General features: G+C 49.0%; 1 protein-coding gene across 1 annotated transcript; it reads left to right on the top strand.

Moving 5' to 3' along the window:
• Nucleotides 1-1,946: 1,946 nt before the first annotated feature.
• Nucleotides 1,947-21,131, top strand: znf609a (zinc finger protein 609a). Its single transcript, XM_029523725.1, is given in 10 exon segments — nucleotides 1,947-2,325; nucleotides 11,509-12,338; nucleotides 15,983-16,208; nucleotides 16,444-16,531; nucleotides 16,616-17,872; nucleotides 17,874-18,777; nucleotides 19,028-19,403; nucleotides 19,584-19,907; nucleotides 20,070-20,148; nucleotides 20,421-21,131. Coding segments are annotated over 8 exon segments (3,948 nt in total). The 5' UTR covers nucleotides 1,947-2,325; nucleotides 11,509-11,639; the 3' UTR covers nucleotides 20,144-20,148; nucleotides 20,421-21,131.
• Nucleotides 21,132-21,382: the final 251 nt, after the last annotated feature.

The raw sequence follows: 21,382 nt of genomic DNA, 5'->3' as shown, positions 1-21,382 counted from the left end.
TGGACCTTCAGACCTTCAGACCCTCAGACAGTCTGGACCTTCAGACCTTCGGACTTTTTGACCGTCTGGACCTTCAGACCTTCAGACCTTCAGACCTTTAGACTGTCTGGACCTTGAACATCTACCCAAATAAAACTGAGAGTCATGAAAAGGCCAAACTCATACTTGTGGATCTTCTGGGGTCCTGCAGCGGTGGTGGTGGTCTTGGTCCAGTTCTGGCTTCTGTATCAGCAGCTGTTCCTTTCAGCTGTTCTGTCTGGACTTCTCTGTGTGCGAGAGGATCGTCTTCAGGACTTACTCCTGTATTCATACCACAGCAGGAACAGACCTGTCCAGGTGCTCAGCTTCACCTGCCTGCTCCACCTCTCCTCCATCTCTCCTCCACCTCTGCTCCATCTCTCCTCCACCTCTCCTCCACCTCTCCTCCACCTCTCCTCCATCTCTCCTCCATCTCTGCTCCATCTCTCCTCCATCTCTCCTCCATCTCTGCTCCATCTCTCCTCCATCTCTCCTCCATCTCTGCTCCATCTCTCCTCCACCTCTGCTCCATCTCTCCTCCATTTCTCCTCCATCTCTCCTCTACCTCTGCTCCATCTCTCCTCCATCTCTCCTCCACCTCTCCCCATTATCTGACCATTGCTGAGGTTGTGAAATGAACCTCCACAAACATAAAAGGTTCTAATAAAAATGTAAATGCAGCTCTGTCTCTGTTCCTGCAGGGGCTGCTGATTAGAGTGTAATCAGATGGAAAGTACACACACACACACACACACAGACACACACTTGTCTCACGTTATGAGGTGTCCGTACTGTAACATGAACCACCTCAGTCCTTTAATAAACATCAACACACACATACTCATTTAGTGTAAAACATAATAAAATGTGTGTGTGTGCGTGCGTGCACAGATAGTGATGCCATGCCAGGGTTACCGTATCCTTGTTGCCGAGGTAACCATTCTGGAATCCCTACATTAAACACAGTGAGAGGGAGTGTGTGTGTTCTTGTCTGGCCGTCTCTGTGAGGACTGGTTCAGTTTTACAGTCTGAGTGGGGACCGTGTGGCAGCTGCTCAGCCTCAAATGGTTTTAGGGCCCGAGCTGGACCAGGTTTTGGTTCAGACCAGGTCCAGGATTTTAGTTGTGATGGTTGGTCAGTGCTAAAGTATGAAATACATGAATAAGAGTTGTCACAGAAACATGAGTGTGTGCCGTTGGGACAGGAAGACAAAGAGTGGCCGTTCCTCACGTCTTTAGATTCAGCATTTAGTTAGTTTTTTTATTAAACCAGGAGAACATCTCTTCAGCTCACACAACTGCAGAATATATTTTATTAAAATAAACCAAATAATTCGTCCCCGCTTGGTCCGTCCCTGTGCTGTGCCCTGGAAACACCTCCAGGCCGGCGTAGACAGAAACAGGTAGTCACTTCCTGTCACCTGGTGTTTGGACCAGAGTTTATTCTCCTGTTAGTTTGTTTTGTTCTGATGATTAGAGGTGTAGGCGGGGCCTAGATACCAGACTCAGTAAGGTGTAAAGGGAAGTTGATCATTCAGTTTAATGACAACTGGTTGTACAAAAAACAAAAAGGTCAGATTGTATTGAATTCTATGGGGAAATGTCTGGATGTCACTCTGGGACTAACAGCTCAGTAAACGTTTTCCTGGTCAGGAATCGTGGGTGTGGCTAACCAGTGACTGACAGACCAGTCCGCTCAATCAGGATGGAGCTCAGGTCACCGTCTTCTTCTACAAAAGTTGCTTTCTACTGGTTAGCAAAAAATTTAACAAAAGATGGCGACGGCCGAAGCTTCGATAAGCGGGTTTCGGCTTAGCCGGCTGGTGACGTCACGGCGGGTCGCCACTTGAATCCAGATCCAGTGAGTGGCTCCAGTCCGACCCGTGTAGTCCAGGTCCAGTGAATCCGTGGATCCGGTGCTCCGGGGTTTGGGCTGTGTCGTGCCTTCCAGCCTTTTAGGCCCTCGGAGCTGTTTGTCCGTCTGTGGCCGTCTGTGTGTCTGTTAACGCGGATAACGCTCATCTGGGAACTCTGGGAATGTCACATCCACACATGGAATACCGGGGACTACTGCAACTTCCATCCGGCAGCGAGCAGTGACTCCAGAATGTCGGCGTTTCCCGCAGTTTTCCGTTTTTTCTGCGGGATGTGACCGTGTGATGGCTGCGGTCCAGTGAACGGGGAGCACGTTGGCTGGTTTCTGCTGCTCGGTCCGCCGGTTTGGAGCTCGGTGTGAACTGTTTTTACCGGGATTACCGGGACCTATGGAGTGCACATGAACTCTGGTCGGATCGGGATTCCAAAAGGGGTAAGTGGCCGGACTGAGCTCGGCCCTCTTGGTCGGATTTGGACCCAGTTTTGTGAAACGCGGGATAGCCTGCTAGCTATCCCGGGGTTAGCTCGGCAAACTAGCTGCTGTCTTTGTCTGGAGAGACCGGGGAGCTAAGAGGCACGCGTCCATCGTCGGACACGTCCCCGCCGGACCTGCCTGTCTGTTCATAGCCGTAAAAGGTGAAGCAGAGCCGGGACACCGTGTCTTCCGGGCTGCACACTTTAACGGGAACGATCCGCTCCGTGTGTTCTTGTTAACGGCCTCTCTGGATGCTAACCGGTGCTCTGTTTTGCCGAGCGTCCACAGCAGCGTCGGGGTGTGCGGCGTGTTTTCGGGCTAATTTGGCATTTAAATAAGTCAGGATCAGCATCTAATCCGGACTCGGACTCTCCGGTTCTCTAGCGGGACCGTATCCAGCAGACTCGGTGCCGGATAAGTTACAGAAAAACGGGTTTTAGCGGGGAATCGCAGCCGCTGTCCGATAATGGACCCATCCGTTTGACAGGGAGGTTGAAAGCGCCGCATCGGTAATTGTCCATCAGACGACGGATAGGACGTGAGGTCAACAGTTATATAAAGGATCTGTCCACAGCGTTACACCGGGGCCTTTGTCCTCTCTTTGCCCCTGGACCTTAAATTTATTTGTTTTTGTAAAACGAATAATTTAAGCAGCTTTTCTCGGAAAATACAACATTTCTCTCTCACGGAGCGGAGCAGCATCGCGTCCGATAATGGATCTCGTTAGCCTCATGTTGGGCCTCGGTGTAGCTGCACATCTTGTGCTCAATCGTTTGGTATAATTCACATTTACCTCTCTGGTTAATGCCGTCGTGTGTGTTTTGCTGCATGTGTGTATTTTTATTTGGTGTGAACGTGTTAGCTTTGTGCTAAAGGGCAGGGAGATCACGGGCCGACCCGCTAGCTAGCCCGCCGATTAATTCGGCTAACGGTATCTTCGTTATCCCGTTTTCTTTGGACTGACGTGTTTAAAACTGTTTGCACTGTCTTTCCCCGACACACGACACCGATCTCACGCACTATTGGCATGTAAACGTACGTTTGTCTATTTTCACAACCACCCAAACAAGTAAGCCTCTCCAGACCGGCTAACAGGCTAACATGCTAACCAGAGGATATAAATATCCCCTGAGCTGGCTGACCAGGTCAACTTACACAAATATGCAGCACAGTTCATGCAAACTGAGCTTTTTGTTGCTTTTGGGGGAGACTTAATGGCTTTACCATGTATTAATACGATGTTGGTATGATTGCATAACACAGGCGAGTGTTTGAAGGCCTGTAACATCAGTCCATGGGCTGAACTACAGTGAGGAACAATAACTGAACAGTACTTTAGTTTAAAGATTGTAAAGTTGCTCTTTTTCTGTGTTTTCTGGTCGTTTAAGTTCCATTTTATCCAACTGTGCATTTTAACAGGTCACTTATTGAACCCAGGAGAAAGAATTGAATCTGGATGAGCTGACACATTAGATAATGTAGATTTATCTTCCTGGTAAATCCATTGAACCGTAAAGACTCCGGGTTCGTCTGGAGGGAGGTGTGTGTTGTGTCCTGACAGTTGTGTAACTTGTTCCGTTGAAGTCTTTTCACCCACTCTGACTTTTATGAAGTGATTTGCGGCCATCATCGCTGTGCACCAGTGAGTCTGTGGCCTTTAGAGTGAACTCATCGAATTGAGATGGAAATGTCCTTGAATACTGTGTCACAGGTTTGTTTTTTCATATAGACTCTGTCTGGGATGCATTTAATGGCACTTTAACAGAGGAAATCGGAAGAGCAGTGACGATTTTGGAGAGTAGCAGATGTGCTGCTGGTGGAGGATGAAACGGTTTCTTCTGCTCCAACTCTGAATAAATGTAAACAGGCGGTGAAGCTTGGAGGAGATGGAAGTGTTGTGAAAGTGGTCTGAATGGTTTTCTGCCAGCACTGACTGAAGTAAGGACAACGCTAACAAGGACTTCAGAATCTAAACATTGGCTTTAGAGAAATTCCACATTGTCCTGGAGGTTAATCCTCTTGAGAATAAATTTGGTTTTGATAAAATTTAGATTCCGCAGAATCATTTTTGAACTTTTTCAGTCCTGGGACTGAGCCAGAAAAATAAAACTGACTGCAAATTCCCAAAGATCCTCAAAATACACAGATATACTACTTCAGTAATGTTGTGGTGAGGCTGTATGGAAAGCTGTGGTGCACAATTACATTTCAATGTCTCTATTGGGTGGGTCAGTGACAAAACAGGAAACATGAGATGAGAAAGGAAAGCACTGAAGAACTCAGCCGGGAATCAAACCAGGTTCTGAAAATAATGAGACACCTTATCTGTTTATTGGCGTGTTTAAGGTTTGTGCCTCACAAACTGCAAGGCAGACTGACAGTTTGTCAAACATTTTAACTCTGTTACTCGTAGCCGCAGAGGGGTTTTCTTCTCCTGCAGATATTTGATCTCTGATTTGATCTCTGTTTCCTGGTTCATGGCTGGTTGAAGTAGCCACACTTGTGTCCACGTTGTCACATTAGTCTTGTATCTCAACTCTTTGTGCTTTGGTGTTAAAAAAAAACACCATCTCTTGTCTTTATAGACCACTGCTGAAGTCTCGTCATTAGGTGAATAAAACATTCAAAGTTTTTATTTCAGCTTTGTACATATTAATTTTCTTTAAATTTCACAGATATTTTTGATGTTATGTAGATTATTTTCCTGTGATCACATGGTGTAAAATCATGTTGTGATTCCCTCTTAATTTTAAGTGATGTCCCAGAATTATTATTTTATTTCCATTGACGTTAAAAACAACACATGAGCTCTGGATGTGGAGCTGATTTTTTTTTTTTTTTTACAGAGTAACTCAAAGTATCTGGCCTTTGTAGGTGTTTTCACTCCAGTGTAGTAATTATATTTCCTGTTTGTAAACAGTTTTGTTTGTCATGTGGAGAAGAGACAACAGCTCACTGAAATGAACAAGTGCTTGCTCAGCAGAAGTTCACATTAATACCTGTGGACACAGTTGCAGTGCAGCATGTGATTCTCTGCAGTCCAGTACAGCCGTCTGTAGTGATTCCCCACCCTGACATCAGAAAGTCAGGCGAGAGAAGCCAAAGGCTGCGTGAAACGGCGTCACCCTGGTGCTTCAAACGGTCACAGAGGTGAGACGGCTGCTGCAGTGAATGACTTGGTGGAGACACCTGAGCTTCACCTCCAGAGAACCAGAGGGGGGGGTCAGAAGGAGAAACCAGTGTCAGTTTGCTCTGACACGAGGTCAGAGGTGTGTTCAGTTTACAAACCTCAGAGTCCTGACCTACATTTGAGATGCTTCTCTTCTGCTGGCTTTGGGCTGGCCTGTTTGTTCTGGTCCCTCAGTCTGATGTGCCGAGGCCTCTGTGCAGCTCAGCAGCCGTTAAACAGATGGAGATAAGGCAGCATGCAGAAGTCACGGGGAGGTCTCTGCTGTTGAGTTCAGTTTAACCACCGGCTGTATCGACCCTCTGATTGTCTCTGTTGGACTGAGACATCGGCTGTTAGCTGCGAGGGACGAAGGCAGATAAAAGTCCTCTTAACTGGAGTTCAGCTGCTCTTCCTGACCACAGGCTGAAGTCTGCCTTTGGGGGTGGTGGGGTCACTGCCACAAAAAACATTCATGTGTTCATTACAGCTGTATGATGTGCAAAGAAACCCCCACAATATTAACACTGATGGTGTTGATGTTCAATAACGTTGAGACTCATTTTACCGTCATCAACGAAAGACTAACCATCAGACTTAACCTCCTGATGGTTTCAACAAACTGGTGTGAAATTGCCTTTGTCATAGTTCATTAGTTTTAGATTTGTTACCAAGACAAAGCTGTAAAAACCAGTCCAGTGTCTGCCTGACACCCCTGTGCCCGAAGACAAATGCCTCATTAAAGGGTGTCATGGTTGTCGTGGTCATGAGAGGATGGCTTCATGCTGTGGCATTCCCCTCAGGCTGCAGTCAGAGCTTCAGGCCTTTTCTGAGCAGCGGTCTTGTCGTGTTGCTGCTGAGATTGTGCGTTAAAGATTAACATTTGAAGTCATCAGTTGTTAGCGTGCTGTCTGAAGACGTGGAGATGAGGTGTATCTGCTGGAGGCCACAGACACTGGCTGTGTTAGACTTTAACTCTCTTCTGTCTGCTGTCATCCAAAAAATCACACTGTACAGGTACAACTGAGTGTCTCTGTCCTAGTTGTAACTCTGAGCAGAGTCTTCTGACGGCGTCCATCTCTGCACATGAAGAAGAAGAAGACGTTGACAAACTCCAGACAGGACGACTGTAAACATGCAGCAGCATAAGCTGAAGAAATTGTGTTGGAATAGTGCATTAACCCTGAGGAAGAAAAATGACAGAGACACCTGGAGGCGTGGCTCCGTTTTGGTTTCCAATCCGTGTTAACAGATTAGAGCGACATGCTGCTTACACGACTGGGTAACCAGATCTAGACTGTCAGCATCTCAGCATTTTTGTTTCTTTCACCGCAAAAGCACAGACAGAAAAGGGATAAATATAATTTTTACATCACACAGGCAACATGAACAAAACTGACATCGTGACAGACGTTTGCTTCCAAAAATAAATCACAAGTTAGAATATTTCTAAATATTTAAAAGGAAGACATTGAACATTCTCTCACACACTTTCAGAGCTGGTTTGAACACTAGAGCTGTACGGTCCATTAAAAATAAAATTATGATTGCAATTCAGCCAAGTGCAATGTTCAAATCACAGGAGCCTTTTTTGAAACAGTCTCAGCATTATTGTTCATTAACACCATCAGTGTTGCTTCAGAGACGCTCTGCTCTGAAAATGAAACATTCCCTAAAAAATAAAATATAAATATATATATAAATAAAATATTTAATTATATAAATATAAATGAATTTAAAAATGTGTATATATATATAGGGTACAGCCTGAGTGAACACACATCTCTGCTGCCTGCAGCACCATCTCAGTGATTAATGTCCTGAAGCACATTAGTTCCTCATCAGGTCCCTGATCTCCTCGCTCACAATGTCCAGGATCCATTTATGATGATTCATTCACAGGCAGTTATTAATAAGTCTAAAATGTGCATTTTAGCCTCCAATGGGAAACATTTCCTGTTTATGAAACTATTATTAGAAGTAATTTATTTTCTATTCCAGTCCCTATTTGTTCAAACACGTCACACATTTGAACACCATCCAGAGCTGCACGGCGCTTAGAGTCTGATGGACTCCGCTGCAGTTTTATGTATGATTACTTTCTGTTTCAGGCTCCTCCCAGAGAACTGATGTATAAACTAAGCTAAAATAATCATCTAACGTCACCAGAAGAAGAGTCCTGCTCTGCTGTTTGAGACTGCCGAATCTGAGACAGACCTGATTTGAGGTGAAGCTTGTCTCACAGTGTTTATTGGCTCAGACTGCTTCAAAAATCACATTGGCTTTATAGCATTCTGCTTTGTGATGGTTTGAATTAGAAAGTTGTCCTGAAGAATCCTGAAAAATGTTCCGCAATCAAAGATCTGTCTGAGCAGAGATGCTGATCCAAGTCCTAAATGAGGTCTCATCAAAAACACGTAAGACTGCAACCGTGAACTTCAGGCTGCAGTCTGCAGTGCTTAGACGCTTAGAGTCACGTCTCTACATCGAATGCTCCTATTGGCTCCGGAGGGTGATGTCACAGCCAATCAGAGAGTCTCTGGATCAGTCCTGTATCTTTCTGAGCTGATTGTGTTGACAGAATAAAGACTTTAAGACATTTAGAGCTGATTTTTCATAATTAATGAGCCAAACTCCTGATCAGATAAAGATAGAAACAACCCAAACACGAGAGGAACTTTTCTTTGGTTATTCTGCTTTACACTGTTTTATCTAGAAAAGAAGGAAACATTCAGTGTATTTTCTTATTTTCTGAGCTGCTATCCCTGATTACAGTGAACAGCACTGAGCCACAGATGGAGGCAGCAGAAGTTGAGCTGATTCTGAATATATGGAGATGTCTTTTAAGAATGAGGAGTTGGGATGAATAAACACCCACGATGTGGTTCTAAACAGTTTACTGAACACGCCATCTATTTAGGTCGATGCCGTGGCCTCCCTGTCCTGATGAATGGTGTGAGGTCTGTGCTGTGTCATGACAGCAGGACTGTAAGTACAGATGCTTGTTCTCATAGTGAACCTGCGATTTGCAAACTCTCTGGTCCAGAGTGTCTCTGAACAAACATACGTTGCAGTCAGAGCTCAGTCATTTGCCTGCAGCCTTGTTTCCTATCGGGGCTGGTTTGCATACAGCTGATTTGTCTGTTATACAGGGACTGTGTGCTCACTACAGCTTATTTCATTTTCTAGGACTCTTTGGCACCTTAAACCGACACCTGTTTCCACCTTGATAATGATAAAAGCAAATTGATCGTGTCTCATCTGCTGGCTGTTGCTCTGGTGTTTGTGATCATTGATTGGTTTTGTTTTGTTTTTGTTTTTTACTTATTCTCGAAATTGTGTTTAACAGGTGATGGCTCTGAGATTTTAGTGTATTAATATCAGTGGTGGTCAGAGCTGCAGGAGATTAAACCCCGACATGAAAACACTGTGCAGGTGGCAGCACACGTTATCTACATATTCTTTCATCACATGTTGGTCCAATCAAATACTGAATTAATGAATCACAATTGAATTGGTTCAGTGGTACGACCTAGATCCCGTTGTGTTCCAGTCTGAAAGAAGCAGCCAGAGATGAAGCTGGCCTTCTCCCAGCCCCCCCACTGGAGCTCATTGGGACCCTGACAGCCTGTTAATATCTGGGCGAGGACTCTCCCACTGGAACATGAAGTTTATACTCCATCAGAGTCAAAGGACGCTTGCTGGAGTTTAGGCTCATCTGCGTTGGAACGGCCCGGGCCAAGTTTCCATCAGAGCCGTCTGGATGATTTGTCTTGGCAGCTCGGCTCTCTGGGCCTGAGCGTTTCAGGCTCATTTCCATATAAAGAGGCTGACAGCAGGCCGGGCACTACCCAGAGTTGGCAGCTTGCAGAGGTCCGGCCGCTGCACCACCTTTCATCAAGTGTTGGAGGAAGACGAGCCGGAAGTCTGATGGCGTACCAGCAGAGTCTGAGGCTTCATGTTGTTTGTGTACAGCACAGATACAGCACCTTTAACTACTGATCTGAGATTATTGATCAAGGATTAATCAATGAATCTCTCCTGCTGCTGATCAAGAAAACAAATGCATTAAGTGATGGAGTGAATAATCATCAGTTTTATTATACATTAATTAAATTAAGGTATTGGTGAGATTTACCTTTAATGGGAGGGGTGTGTTTTATCGCTCCTGTGCGTATGTTTTGTATTTGTCTGAGTGGTTGTAGTGGTGTTATTAGCAGGATTATGACTGCCCTCCTCCTGTCTGACCATCTGTCTTCTCCCAGGTCAGAGCAGGCGGAGGAAGCACCTGATTGGATGGACTGAGCAGTTAAGGTGTTTAGTAATGTTTCTGCCACATGAGGTCGAAGGTCAACCTGCAGCGCTGGTCTGAAAATCATGAATGAACTAAATGAGTGTAAAACTGTTGAAATAAGCCACCAGTAACCTGAACCCATCATCATTATCATCCCATCAGGAAAACCCAGTCAGATAAATGTGAGATCGCTGGTGGAGACAGACGGAGGGCAGATGAGGTGAAACCAGTGTCAGCTGGTTACTGCTGTGATAAATACGACTCTTTGTTTACTCTTTATCCTTAAGAAAATATCTTTTATCTATAAGTTCATGTCCAACACAGACCGACCAACACAGGTCTCCAGCTGAAGGGGGGTCGGACTGATGAGCTCATCTCTATTTCTGTCCAACTCCACCTCTATGTTCATCATTCTATTTTATTTTCTCTTCTAGCTTTGTATCTCTACCTGTCTCTACTATTTATCTGTTTTAATCTATATCTAAACATGGTCTCTAAAATGATTCTTCACTTATTTACAGTTGTCTATGTGAGCTGGTCAAACTCCAGTTCTCCGTCTGTTCTGTTGACTGGTTGTGAATCACAGCAGGTCGTTCCTCGGTTCTTCAGGTGAGGAGTGGACTCTTTGCTTCATGCAGAGTGATCCAGAGCCTCAGTGTCATCAGTCGGGCAGCAGGCTGTGAATGGTGCTCCCCTCCCCCTCCATCCGCTCACAGGGCTCTGCCCTGTATTGTCAGAGGAGGTCAGAGGTCACGCTGCTCCATTCACATGTTAAGTGGCCTGAAGGAGGCTGTGGAGCAGAGATGCTTCAGCTCCCTCATGCTGCCAATCGCTGAGGGCTGCTGGGAAAAAGCTGCAGTGAATGGCTCTGATCCCTCATCAATACGGCCTTTATCCTCCACCTCCTTCAGCAGGAAGTGACCACAACAAGCAGGTCTCAGAAAGCCTGCTGCACAATGGGAGTCAGCAAGTCTGCTGCTCTTATTCTGAAAGGATCTAACCTCTGATTTATTCTGGGTGTTATTGATAACACACTGAAACTGAACTGGTGTATCTGACGTCTGAACATCTCAGACTGCAGCTCCTCTCTGCTGCTGCAGTTACTCGGGCTGTTAAATGGCGTCTCTGACTAAAACAGCACATTTGTCGAGAAAACACAATCGTTTGGCTCTCTTCAGTCCAAATGAAGTCTCCTCCTCCATCAGCCGTTCTCTCATGGTTCTCCCTGTTTTCTCCTTAAACAGAATCAGCTGATCTGGATCAGTCTGACTATCTGACTCCCTCTTTCTGTTTATCATCCTTTCTCATCCTCCATCTTTGATTGTGACATCTACCAAAGAACTCCTCATCAGAGAAATATAAGCTCATAATCAGCTCCAGAACAGCCCAAACCCATGTGAGGAACTTTTCTTTGGTTATTTTGCTTTACATAGTTTTTATCAGGAAAATAAGGAAACATTCAGTGTGTTTCAGTTGGTTCTTGTTTTCTGAGCTTCTCTCTGATTACAAAGAACAGTCTGAACTGATTAGACAGAATCAGATGAGGAGACTTTGAGGCATTTTTAAAAATGAAAAAGACAAAAATAAAAACCTTTTAATGTGTCTGTAACACGGTTAATGGTGACTAATGAAGCTAACGAGCTGGTTGTCCTTTGCTGAACCTTTTGTCTGTCCTCTGCAGGACACGATGTGGGGATCAGGGAGGAGGCGTAGGGTCCAGCCCTGAGGAGGCGTCCTGCGGCTGGGAGGGGCGCGGCCCTCCTGTGGCCCTCCTGCGGCCCTCCTGCGGCGCTCCGGGACGCTCCTACTAAGATGTCCCTCAGCAGCGGCCCTGCAGGCGGGAAAGGTGTGGACTCCAACGCGGTGGACACGTACGACAGTGGCGATGAGTGGGATATCGGTGTTGGCAATCTGATTATTGACCTGGACGCCGACTTGGAGAAGGACAAATTAGAGATGTCGAGCAGTAAGGAAGGAGGGGGCATGGCTGCCCCTCCCAGTGCTGTGGCGGCTTTACCTGACAATATAAAGTTTGTTAGTCCTGTGGCCGCTGCTCAGGGCAAAGAGAGCAAATCCAAATCTAAGCGCAGTAAAAACTCAAAGGAGAGCGTTAAGGCCCCTGTCCCAGACGGGGCCAAGAAAGAAAGCCAGGGTCGGGCCCCCGGGGATCCACCGCCCCAGAACTCCACCCCGACTAAGGGAACTGACAAGTCTAGTAAACCTTCCCGGGCCCTCCCCACTGTGAAAAAGGACAAGGACGGGGTGTCTGGGAAAACCAAGAAGGACAAAATGGAGGTCGTGGCCACAGGAGTGGTCAACACTGAGAAAGAGGCCGTGGCCCCTCGCCCATTTGAAGGCCAACAAAACCCGGACTTAGCTGCAGCAGAGCAGCTCGGGAACATGGCACTGGACTCGGCAGGGATTGGCCTGCCCGTGGCCATGACAGCAGAGCAGGAGGAGGTCGATGGCGCCGAATGCAGAAACCTGAAGAAAGTCATCGTTGGTGAGAAGGTAAGAGGAAAGAGAACATCTGTGATGGTGTGTTACTGATGAGGTGTGTGTGTTTCTGCTCAGGTGCTTTAAATGTAAGTAACAAGCTGCAACCGGCATGCTAACTGGTTAAAGATCTGTCACGTCGCATCTGTTTGTTGCTCCTGAAAAGGGAGACGTTTCAGTCAATTATTTTAAAATTAATCTCTTCATCTCACTGTGAGGAATGTGTGTTTCTGGTGTTACAGGTGTGTGCGATCTCTGCAACACTTTCAGTGTACTTTCTTCCAGGTTAAAACCTTGTTTGCAGGATTTGACCACTGGTCAGAATCTGACCATCATCTGTAAATGAGCCGTTTACACAGCGATCCAGTCTGACCCAGTTTTTGTTTTTAGATCCTACAGCTGATCCTCAGGTGGTTTAGACAGCACTGATAAACAGGCTGCTAAATCAAGATCAATTGATTTAGGCTGCCAACTAATCCAAGCTTACCCGCCAACAGGCAGGTGATTCGGTATCAGACTGTATATTCACTGTTAAATCAGCCGTTTCCTGATTAAAATAGACAGAGGGTTCTGTTTAACTAGCTGTTAAGCAGGTCAAACAGGTGGTTTATCCGGGATGATCCAGTATATGAAATGTCTATGAAATGAAAAGGTGTCTTAATACGACGATGGTCAAGCTGCTGTTGGCTGCCTGCAGGTTCTAACTTGATGAAAATTGTCCACGTTTCTCAAGGCCTCTCAGGGAAAGACCTCAAATCAGCTGAGACAGGAGACACCACCAACACCACAGAACTAAACAGATGAGACCACGTGGACACTAAGTCAGACTAAACACCAAGTACACACTGGAAAACGGATGAAGTGTTCCTCTGTTGTTGGACAGTTTAGAGACTGGAAACAGGGAGGGGGTCACCAGTGATGTCACATCGGGATATTTCTGTCTGCTCCTTCAGTGTTTGACAGCAAAATATTAGTTTTCTGAAACTGTCTTTGAAGCCTCACAGTTGAAGATTAGTGCTATTATCTCTTCACTCATTCATTATTAATCTTCTACCTCTGATCTGTTTCCGGGTCACGGTGGGTTCTGGAGCCGATCCCAGCTCACTCTGGGCAAGGGGTGGGGTCACCCTGGACAGACCTACAGACAGTTTAGCGTCACCAATGAACCCAAACAGGACGTCTTTGGAGGCCCCAGGACCTTCAGAGAGAACCGCTGTGACACCGTGCTGCCCTTTTAGCTAATCAGATGGATTTGGTCAGGACTAGGTTCTATATTAATACAGTGGTAGTATCTGGATTTTTTGTGGGGACTCTTAAAACCACTATTATATCTTCTTATGCATATGAACGCTGGAGAAATTAAAATACACCTGGAGGGTTCATCAAAGGTGATATCAGCCTTGACTGAACCGCTGAAGCTTCTTTACGTCTGATTTAATGGAGCCCTGATGTTTTTCTAGCTTTTATCTTCCAACAACTGACAATAGTTTGAATTATTTCTTTCCACTGTGTTTTCACTTTCCTGTCTAGCGGCAGCCAAACTCTGTAAACTCCTGGCTGGTAGGTAGTCTGGAGACATGGCTCCTGCCCAGGCATACCCTCAACCTGCACAGGGGGGCGGGGGGTGAAATGCCTTCTGGGGAACAGACGTTTGAGAAGGCAAGTCAGGCTGAAGGGAAAGTGCCTCCACTGAAAAAAGAAGTTAAAGCATCTGAAGAAGCTGAAAGGCTTCCTGACACCTCAGCTCTGCAGCCTGAACCTCACCACGGCTCCTGTTCAGTCACGTTTCCTCAGCAGGATCCAGACCTGATCAGACCTGGATCCCTCAGGACCGACGTTCACGTCTCACATTCCTCTGACTGAGAGCAGGTCGGCCTGCAGGGGTTTTTACTGAGGGAGGGAGGTCCACAGAGACCTGATGTGCGTGCACGTGTATATACGTGTGTTTAGCTGCATTCCTGGTGGACACAGGTGGAGACTGTGTGGATCCACAAAGTCTCTCTCTCCCCCCCTTCCAAGATTATACAGTCCATGTGGGCGGGACTTGTTGCTGTTTTCTGTCACTCACTCGCTCAGTCTCTCTCTCTCTCTCTCTCTTTCTCTCTCTCTCTTTCTTTCTCTCTCACTCACGCACTCTCTCTCTCTCCCACTCTCTTTCGCTCTCTCAATCTCACACACACACACACTCTCTCTCTCTCTCTCTTTCTTTCTTTCTCTCTCTCACTCACACACTCTCACTGAGGGAGTGACCTTGATAGGAATGTGTCTTGTTGTTGCTATGAATGTCCCTGGCTGAATGGGGGGAGGAACAGGGGGGAGGAGGGTTGGGAGGTGATTCCCAGCTTTGTGTGTCAGAGCTGTGAGTTTGTTGTTGGTTAAAACTCAGCCAATAGGAGAGGATGTAAATCACACCCCTCCCCCTGGAAGAGGAGCGTGTGATCTTTGGGGGGTTTCCCAGCATTCCAGGCGGCCATTTTTTTATTCTTTGAGAGGATGACCGCGGCTGAGAGACTGGTATCCCCTGTCACCATGGCAACACCCTGTTAACCAGGTGGGAAACAGGCTCCGGTCAGCTGTTGGACCCAGAACGGGTTTTACTGGGGCTTCCCTGAACCGAACTCTGAGGAAAGCAGCTGTCGCACACGTCAGAGAGCTAAGACCTGCAGTGTGTGTTTAGGAACATCAGGGCATCCAAGGCTGCCGTTTCATTCTTTAACTGTTTCTGAAATTAAACACACCAGGAAACGGTCACAGAGGTTTGTTTTGTTGCTTTGCTGTCGAGGACAGCTGGTCAGAAAGAAATGTTTGCGGGAACTTTAAATAAAATTTCTGACTTAAGCGTCACTGCAGCTGGCTGTTGTGTTCACTTCAGATCGGACTCATCACCTCTCAGCCAGGATCCGTCCATCCTGTTCAGTGGTTGCAGCTGGGGGGGACTCAGGTGACAACACTCGTCAACAGACCCCCTCTCTTTCTCTAAAGTTTTGCATTCAGGTGCTTGGACTGGACTGGAGCCATTGGTCTGGTCTATTTAACGATGTTTGTTGAAATGGAGCCAGAAAGTGTTAAAAACATAAAAGATCAGAAATAGAAAGAAACAGTTTCTTCACATTCAGTTCTCAGTCCTGAAGTGATGAAGCTTTCATTTGTAATAATAAGAGACTTTAAGTCTAAAAGACGACTTGGACTATGATAGTCCGTCTCTGTCTCTGAGCTGCAGAGACAGATGAGTGAAGAGATGAGGGTTGAATTCCCTTCATCATTTCTCTACGCCCCCATCATTGTGGGAGTGTTTCCATGCCAACGGCTGACACCTTCCCGGAGCTTCCTGCTCTGCCCCCACACCGGCTGCCTCCCTCCCGGATGATTACAGGGTTGTCCTTCATCCTCCTCTTCCTCCGGTTTCCTGTTTCTTCCACTTTAGCCCTCTGCTGTCGCTGCCCTTTACAAAGCTTCTGTCACACTGTATTTTTTTTTTTTTTTGATCCCGTTAGCTCCCACCAAGGTAGAAACTCAATTAAAATCCAAGATGGGAGTAAAAATAAGACAACCCAAGGAGACGTGACAGATCTTTTTAACAAACAGCTGTGTGTGTGTGTGTGTTAAAGTTTATCCCTGGACACCTTAAAGGGTCTGACTGTATCTACCTGTCCCCCCAGATGGACTCTCCTGTCTCAACCCCCGCTCCTCCTCCTCTCCACCTCATCGCTCCTGTCTCCAACAGTGACATCTCGTCTCCCTGTGAGCAGATCATGGTGCGCACACGTTCAGTAGCAGTGAACACGGCGGATGCCGCTCTGGCCACCGAGCCAGAGTGTCTGGGGCCCTGTGAGCCCGGAACCAGCGTCAACCTGGAGGGGATTGTGTGGCAGGAGACAGAGGACGGTGAGACCTGAGACACACTGGAACTCTGAACCAGGCTGAAGCTCAGTTTAGGAACCAACAAGAAGTGTAGAATCAATGTTTTCTGTTGCACACAAAACGAAGTTCAACTGACTGGAGGTCAATAGCCTGATCCAGGATGAGGATCAGTATGAAACTGTTCGACATCTGCTCCACAGCAGCTCTGTTATATTTCATATCTGCACGCTGTTGTCCAACCCTGTGTGTGTTTGTGTAGGTATGCTGGTGGTCAACGTGACCTGGAGGAACAAAACATACGTCGGAACCCTGCTGGACTGCACACGACATGACTGGGCCCCCCCGAGGTACGGACCCAGCTGGAACAGTTTTAATGTGGAGCATCACGGCTGGATCTGTGTGGCCTTTGATGACGGATTTTGTGTTTCCAGGTTCTGTGAGTCTCCCACCAGTGACGTGGAGATGAGGAGCGGTCGCGGTCGGGGAAAAAGGATGCGTCCAAGCAGCAACACGCCACTGAATGACAACAGCAACTCCTCCGACAACAAAGGCAGCGGGAGCAGTAAGACGCGTGGAGCCGCTGCCAACAGCAAAGGGCGGCGAGGCAGCCAGACGGCTGGCGGCACTGAGGACGCCAAGGCCAGCCCATCCTCTGCCAAGAGGAAGACCAAACCCACCTCCGACATGGAGCCCACCTCTAGCTCTGAGGACACCAAGGCTTCAAAACGCATGAGAACCAATTCCACAGGTGCTGCACCCCCCCTCCCAGGAGGTAAACCTGACCCCCTGCCCCCCCCACAGCTGGACCGGACCTGCCCCTCCCCTGTACTCATAGATTGCCCCCACCCCAACTGTAACAAGAAGTACAAGCACATCAACGGGCTGAAGTATCACCAGGCCCGTGCCCATAACGACCAAGACATCCGATTGGACCAGGACGGGGACAGTGAATATGGGGATGACCCCGCCCTCCACCCTGACCCCTCCTCCTGCAATGGTGCTGCCATTTCCCCCGCCCGCTCCACCACGCCAAAAGGGCGAGGCTTCGATGCGCCTTCTCCCTCATCAGGGAAACTGACATCAAAGGGAAAGAAGAAGGCGGGGGAGGCGGAGCCTGAGGTCACGGATGGCGGAGAGGAGGGGGCGTGTTTGACTGATGAGGCCAGCAATGATGGAATGGACGAAAGAAAAGCCAAGAAGATGGTGGGTGGTGCCAAGCCTGATAAACTAAGCCAGAAGGGCTTAAAGCCGGTCCGGCCCGTGGCCCCCGCCGCCACAGGAGTGCCCTTACCGTACGCCCTGCAGGCGTCCTCCCCTGCTCTGGGCTCAGTGGTACAGCCTGTTCCCAAGAGCCCCCAGCTGAAGAACATCCAACCTAAACCCCCGCCACTGGCTGACCCCGCCTCCAGCCCCGCCCTCTCCAAGGACAAGAAAAAGAAGGAGAAGAAGAAGAGGGAGGGGGGTAAGGAGGGGGACAGTCCAAAAGCGATGTGTAAGGTGGGGAGGCCGGAGGAGGGGAAGAGCCCATACTCCGAGGTGTCAGACGCTTTGCTCAATGGCTCCACAGAAGCTCACCAGAGTCGGCTTGCCAGCATCAAGGCCGAAGCTGACAAGGTGTACAGCTTCTCCGACAACGCGCCCAGCCCCTCCATCGGTGTGGCCAGCCGGATGGAGGCCGGCCACGCGCCCCCCCCTGCACCTCAACCAGAACGGTGCCGACAATGCATCCGTCAAAACCAGCAGCCCTGCCTACTCCGACATCTCTGATGCCGGGGAGGACGGAGAGGGGAAGGCAGAGGGGGTGAAGGTGAAGGTGGAGCCTGACCAAGGGCCTCGTGAAGGCGCCAAGAAGGCTTTGTTCCCCCCACAACCCCCGAGTAAAGACTCTCCGTACTACCCCAACTATGACTCCTATTACTCCCCCAGTTACCCCAACCCCAGCCCAGGGGCAGCTCCTGCAGCGCCGCCCCACCCAGAGGGAGCTCAGGTGAGGGTAAAAAAGGAGGAGGAGCCAGAAGTGGGGGAGGAGGGCAAATTGAAGGTGGAGCCTCCGGAGGAGAGGAAGGCGGAGCCTGGGCCTCAGCAGCCATCAGTCATCCAGCAGCGCCCCAACATGTACGCTCAGCCTCTGTACTACAACCAATATTACATGCCCCCCTACTCCTACTCACCTGACCAGGCCTACCACGCCCACCTGCTGGCCTCTAACCCTGCCTACCGTCAGCAGTACGAAGAGCGGCAGCGGCAGGCCGACAAGAAGGCTGAGGGCAAAGAGCGAGAGGCTGCCGTCAAAGAGGAGTGGAAGCAGAAAACGTCAGTGCCCCCCACGTTGTCCCGAGCCCCCAGCCTGACTGACCTGGGCGCCAAAGGGGGGCTGAACACCCCCAAGCCCAAAGAACCGCCGCCACCTTCAGAACAGGCCAAGTCAGTCATCATGGCAAAGGGAGAGGACACAAAGGCCGCCGCCGCCGCCCAGCCTGAGGGTCTGAAGATGAAGCTGAATGAAGCAGGGCATCATGGGAAAGAGGAAGCCAAGCCAGGGATGGAGTCAGGCAGGCCGACGGGCATGGAACCCGCCATGTGGTACAGACAGGTAGGATGTGGGTGGGGCTAACTGTAGCTGGAGCAGTTTAATGTGACAGGTTAAAAACACCTTTAACATCTGGCTCCAATCAGCTTTCAGACTGAGGTCACATGACTCAGAACAAAAAAAATGACAAAATAAAAGATTTATCATTTTAGTAATTTCTATTTTTACTTTGATTAAAACAAAGCGCAGCGCTGCAGTGGTTTGATGCGTTTAGATCCAGGTGTCAGAGGTCACCTTACTCTTGTCTCCTCAGGAGCCGGACTCGCGGTTGTGGTCCTACGTCTATCCGGGGAAATACTCCGACGTCCCAAAACTGCCGGAGGACGACCGGTGGAAGGACGACAGGGAGCGGGACAGGAAGGGGAAGGACGAAAGGCTGCGGCCGAAGGAGGGGCTCCAGAAGGAGGAGCCAAAGGAGGGGGGGGAGGGCAGGACTCAGCTGCCTCCAGAGGAGCATCGGGGTGGGGGGAAGGAGACGCACCCCCCCCACATGCAGTTCCCCTCCCCCCTGGCTCAGCACCAGGGATACATGCCCTATATGCACGGACCTTACGCCTATAGTCAGGGCTACGAGCCGAGCCACCCTGGATACAGAGGGATGCCCTCCGTCATGATGCAGAACTACCCTGGTGAGGGGGGGGTGAGGGGGGGGCTCTGTTCTGGTGGCGTGGGTTTTTGAGACGTTGACACACATTCCAGGTTATCTTAGCCTTCATGCTTTGGTCCTGGTCCTCCAGTTTGCTGTATGTTGTTTGACCTGGTGTTGGTCCAGGTCTGTTCTGGTCTAAGCCTGAACTCTCGGTCCTCAGGCTCGTACCTGCCGGCTGGTTACTCCTTCTCGTACGGCGGGAAGGTGGCGGCGGGGGACGAGGGGGAGAAACCCTCCAGGTCCAGTCCGACGGTGAAGCCGACTGGTGAAGCCAAAGCTCTGGACCTGCTGCAACAGCACGCCAGCCAGTACAAGAGTAAGTCCCCGTCCATCCAAGACAGCAAGATCCAGCACGACCGGGACCGGGACCGGGAGCGAGATGGTGACCGGCCGCGGTCCTCGCCCTCCCAACGCATCCTGCCCTCTCATCATCACCTGGGATACCCGCTGCTGTCAGGACAGTACGACCTGTCCTACGCCTCAGGTGACACACACACACAGTGACATCAGAATATACATATAAGAATCCGGAGATTGAGCCGACATTTCCCACAATGCAGTCCAACCACATCTCCTCATTGAACCTGACCAAAGGTCATCGGACTAAATCTCGGCCATCTTGGCGCTCTCGCTCTCTCTCCCTCAGGTCTCTCGTCCTCAGCCATCGTCGCCAGTCAGCAGGCATCTGCCCCGTCCATGTACCCCCCTGCACGGAGGTGAGAACGGTAAGACCCCGCCCCCAGCACACCTGGTCCTGACCCCTGACCCCTGACCCCTAACCCCAGGCCTCAGACCAGCACTCTGGACCTCACAGTTTGAGTCTTTGGCGTCACCTGCTGGTCTGAAAGAGTCGGTTTGTTTTCTGTTGTCAAATTAACAGGTTCCAATAAATGCTGTTTGATCACTTCTGTTGATCAGAACCTGACCTGAATCTGTAAGGTCCTGGGTGCTCCATGAACCTGCGTCCTGACCAATGATGTCTTCTTCTTCTCCACAGGCACACCTGATTGGCTGACCTCCACCCTGCCTGGCGTCATGTGACTGGATCACATGAGGAAACGTTTTTGTTTCAACATCAGTTCAATGGTGTTTGTGTATGTTTGATTTCCCTGCCTGGACGTCCAGTCGACTGCTCTGCCCCGCACCGGACCAGAGGGCCCAAGGCCTGGTCCTGCTGGTCCCAGATGTGCCTCTGGTGCCCGGGGTGGGGGAGCCGGATCTGGGTCACAGACTGAGGGCAGAGTGGACGTGGTGGGTGGAGACACTGAGACGCTGAAGGCTGTTGGTTCTTCTGAGACGTTTGGAGAAGCAGCTGTGATGGGGTTTTTTGGGGGGGGGTCAGAACCAGAAACAGAACCAGCTGTGGACTCCACTGGACACTGTCTCACCTCCACCTTCAGCGTCTTGGCTCCATAAAGCACTGTGGATGGAGGAGGACGGACCAATCAGAGGGCAGCGTTCAGACGGAAGCTGCAGCCTCAGACTGACTGATGGGGAGTCAATACCCCCCCTCCTCAGTGTGTAGCTGTACTGTACTGTGTGTGTGTGTGTGTGTGTGTGTGTGTGTGTGTGTGTAAATACTGTACAGAGGAATTATTTTAAAGAGCCTGTTGGATGCTGTTGGATTTCCTACTCTTCTTTTGTCTGGTAGCCTCTGTTTTTCTACTGTTGTTGATCTGATATTAAACCTGTAGCTGGTGGAACGGCGCTCAGCACCTGAGTCCTCATTTCTTCGTGTGGGGATCACAGACTTTACCAGAAGACCCAGATTTAAATGTCCTGAGTGAAACCTTCACCGCTGCCGGACGTCTCTGACCAGGTCCTCTCTTCTGATTGGCTGACTGGCCTGTTGTTACCTGAGCTCCAGAGACCGTTAATGTAAAACATGAACCTTCTGATATAATTCCAATAAACTTTATTTGCACTTATATTTGAGAAATGCAACTTGAGCAGAACAGA

The sequence above is a fragment of the Echeneis naucrates genome, chromosome 16, assembly GCF_900963305.1.
Source record: "Echeneis naucrates chromosome 16, fEcheNa1.1, whole genome shotgun sequence".
In the NCBI taxonomy this organism is placed as follows: Eukaryota; Metazoa; Chordata; class Actinopteri; order Carangiformes; family Echeneidae; genus Echeneis; species Echeneis naucrates.
The sequence above is the reverse complement of the archived record's forward strand: the minus strand, read 5'-3'. Positions and strand labels throughout refer to the sequence as shown.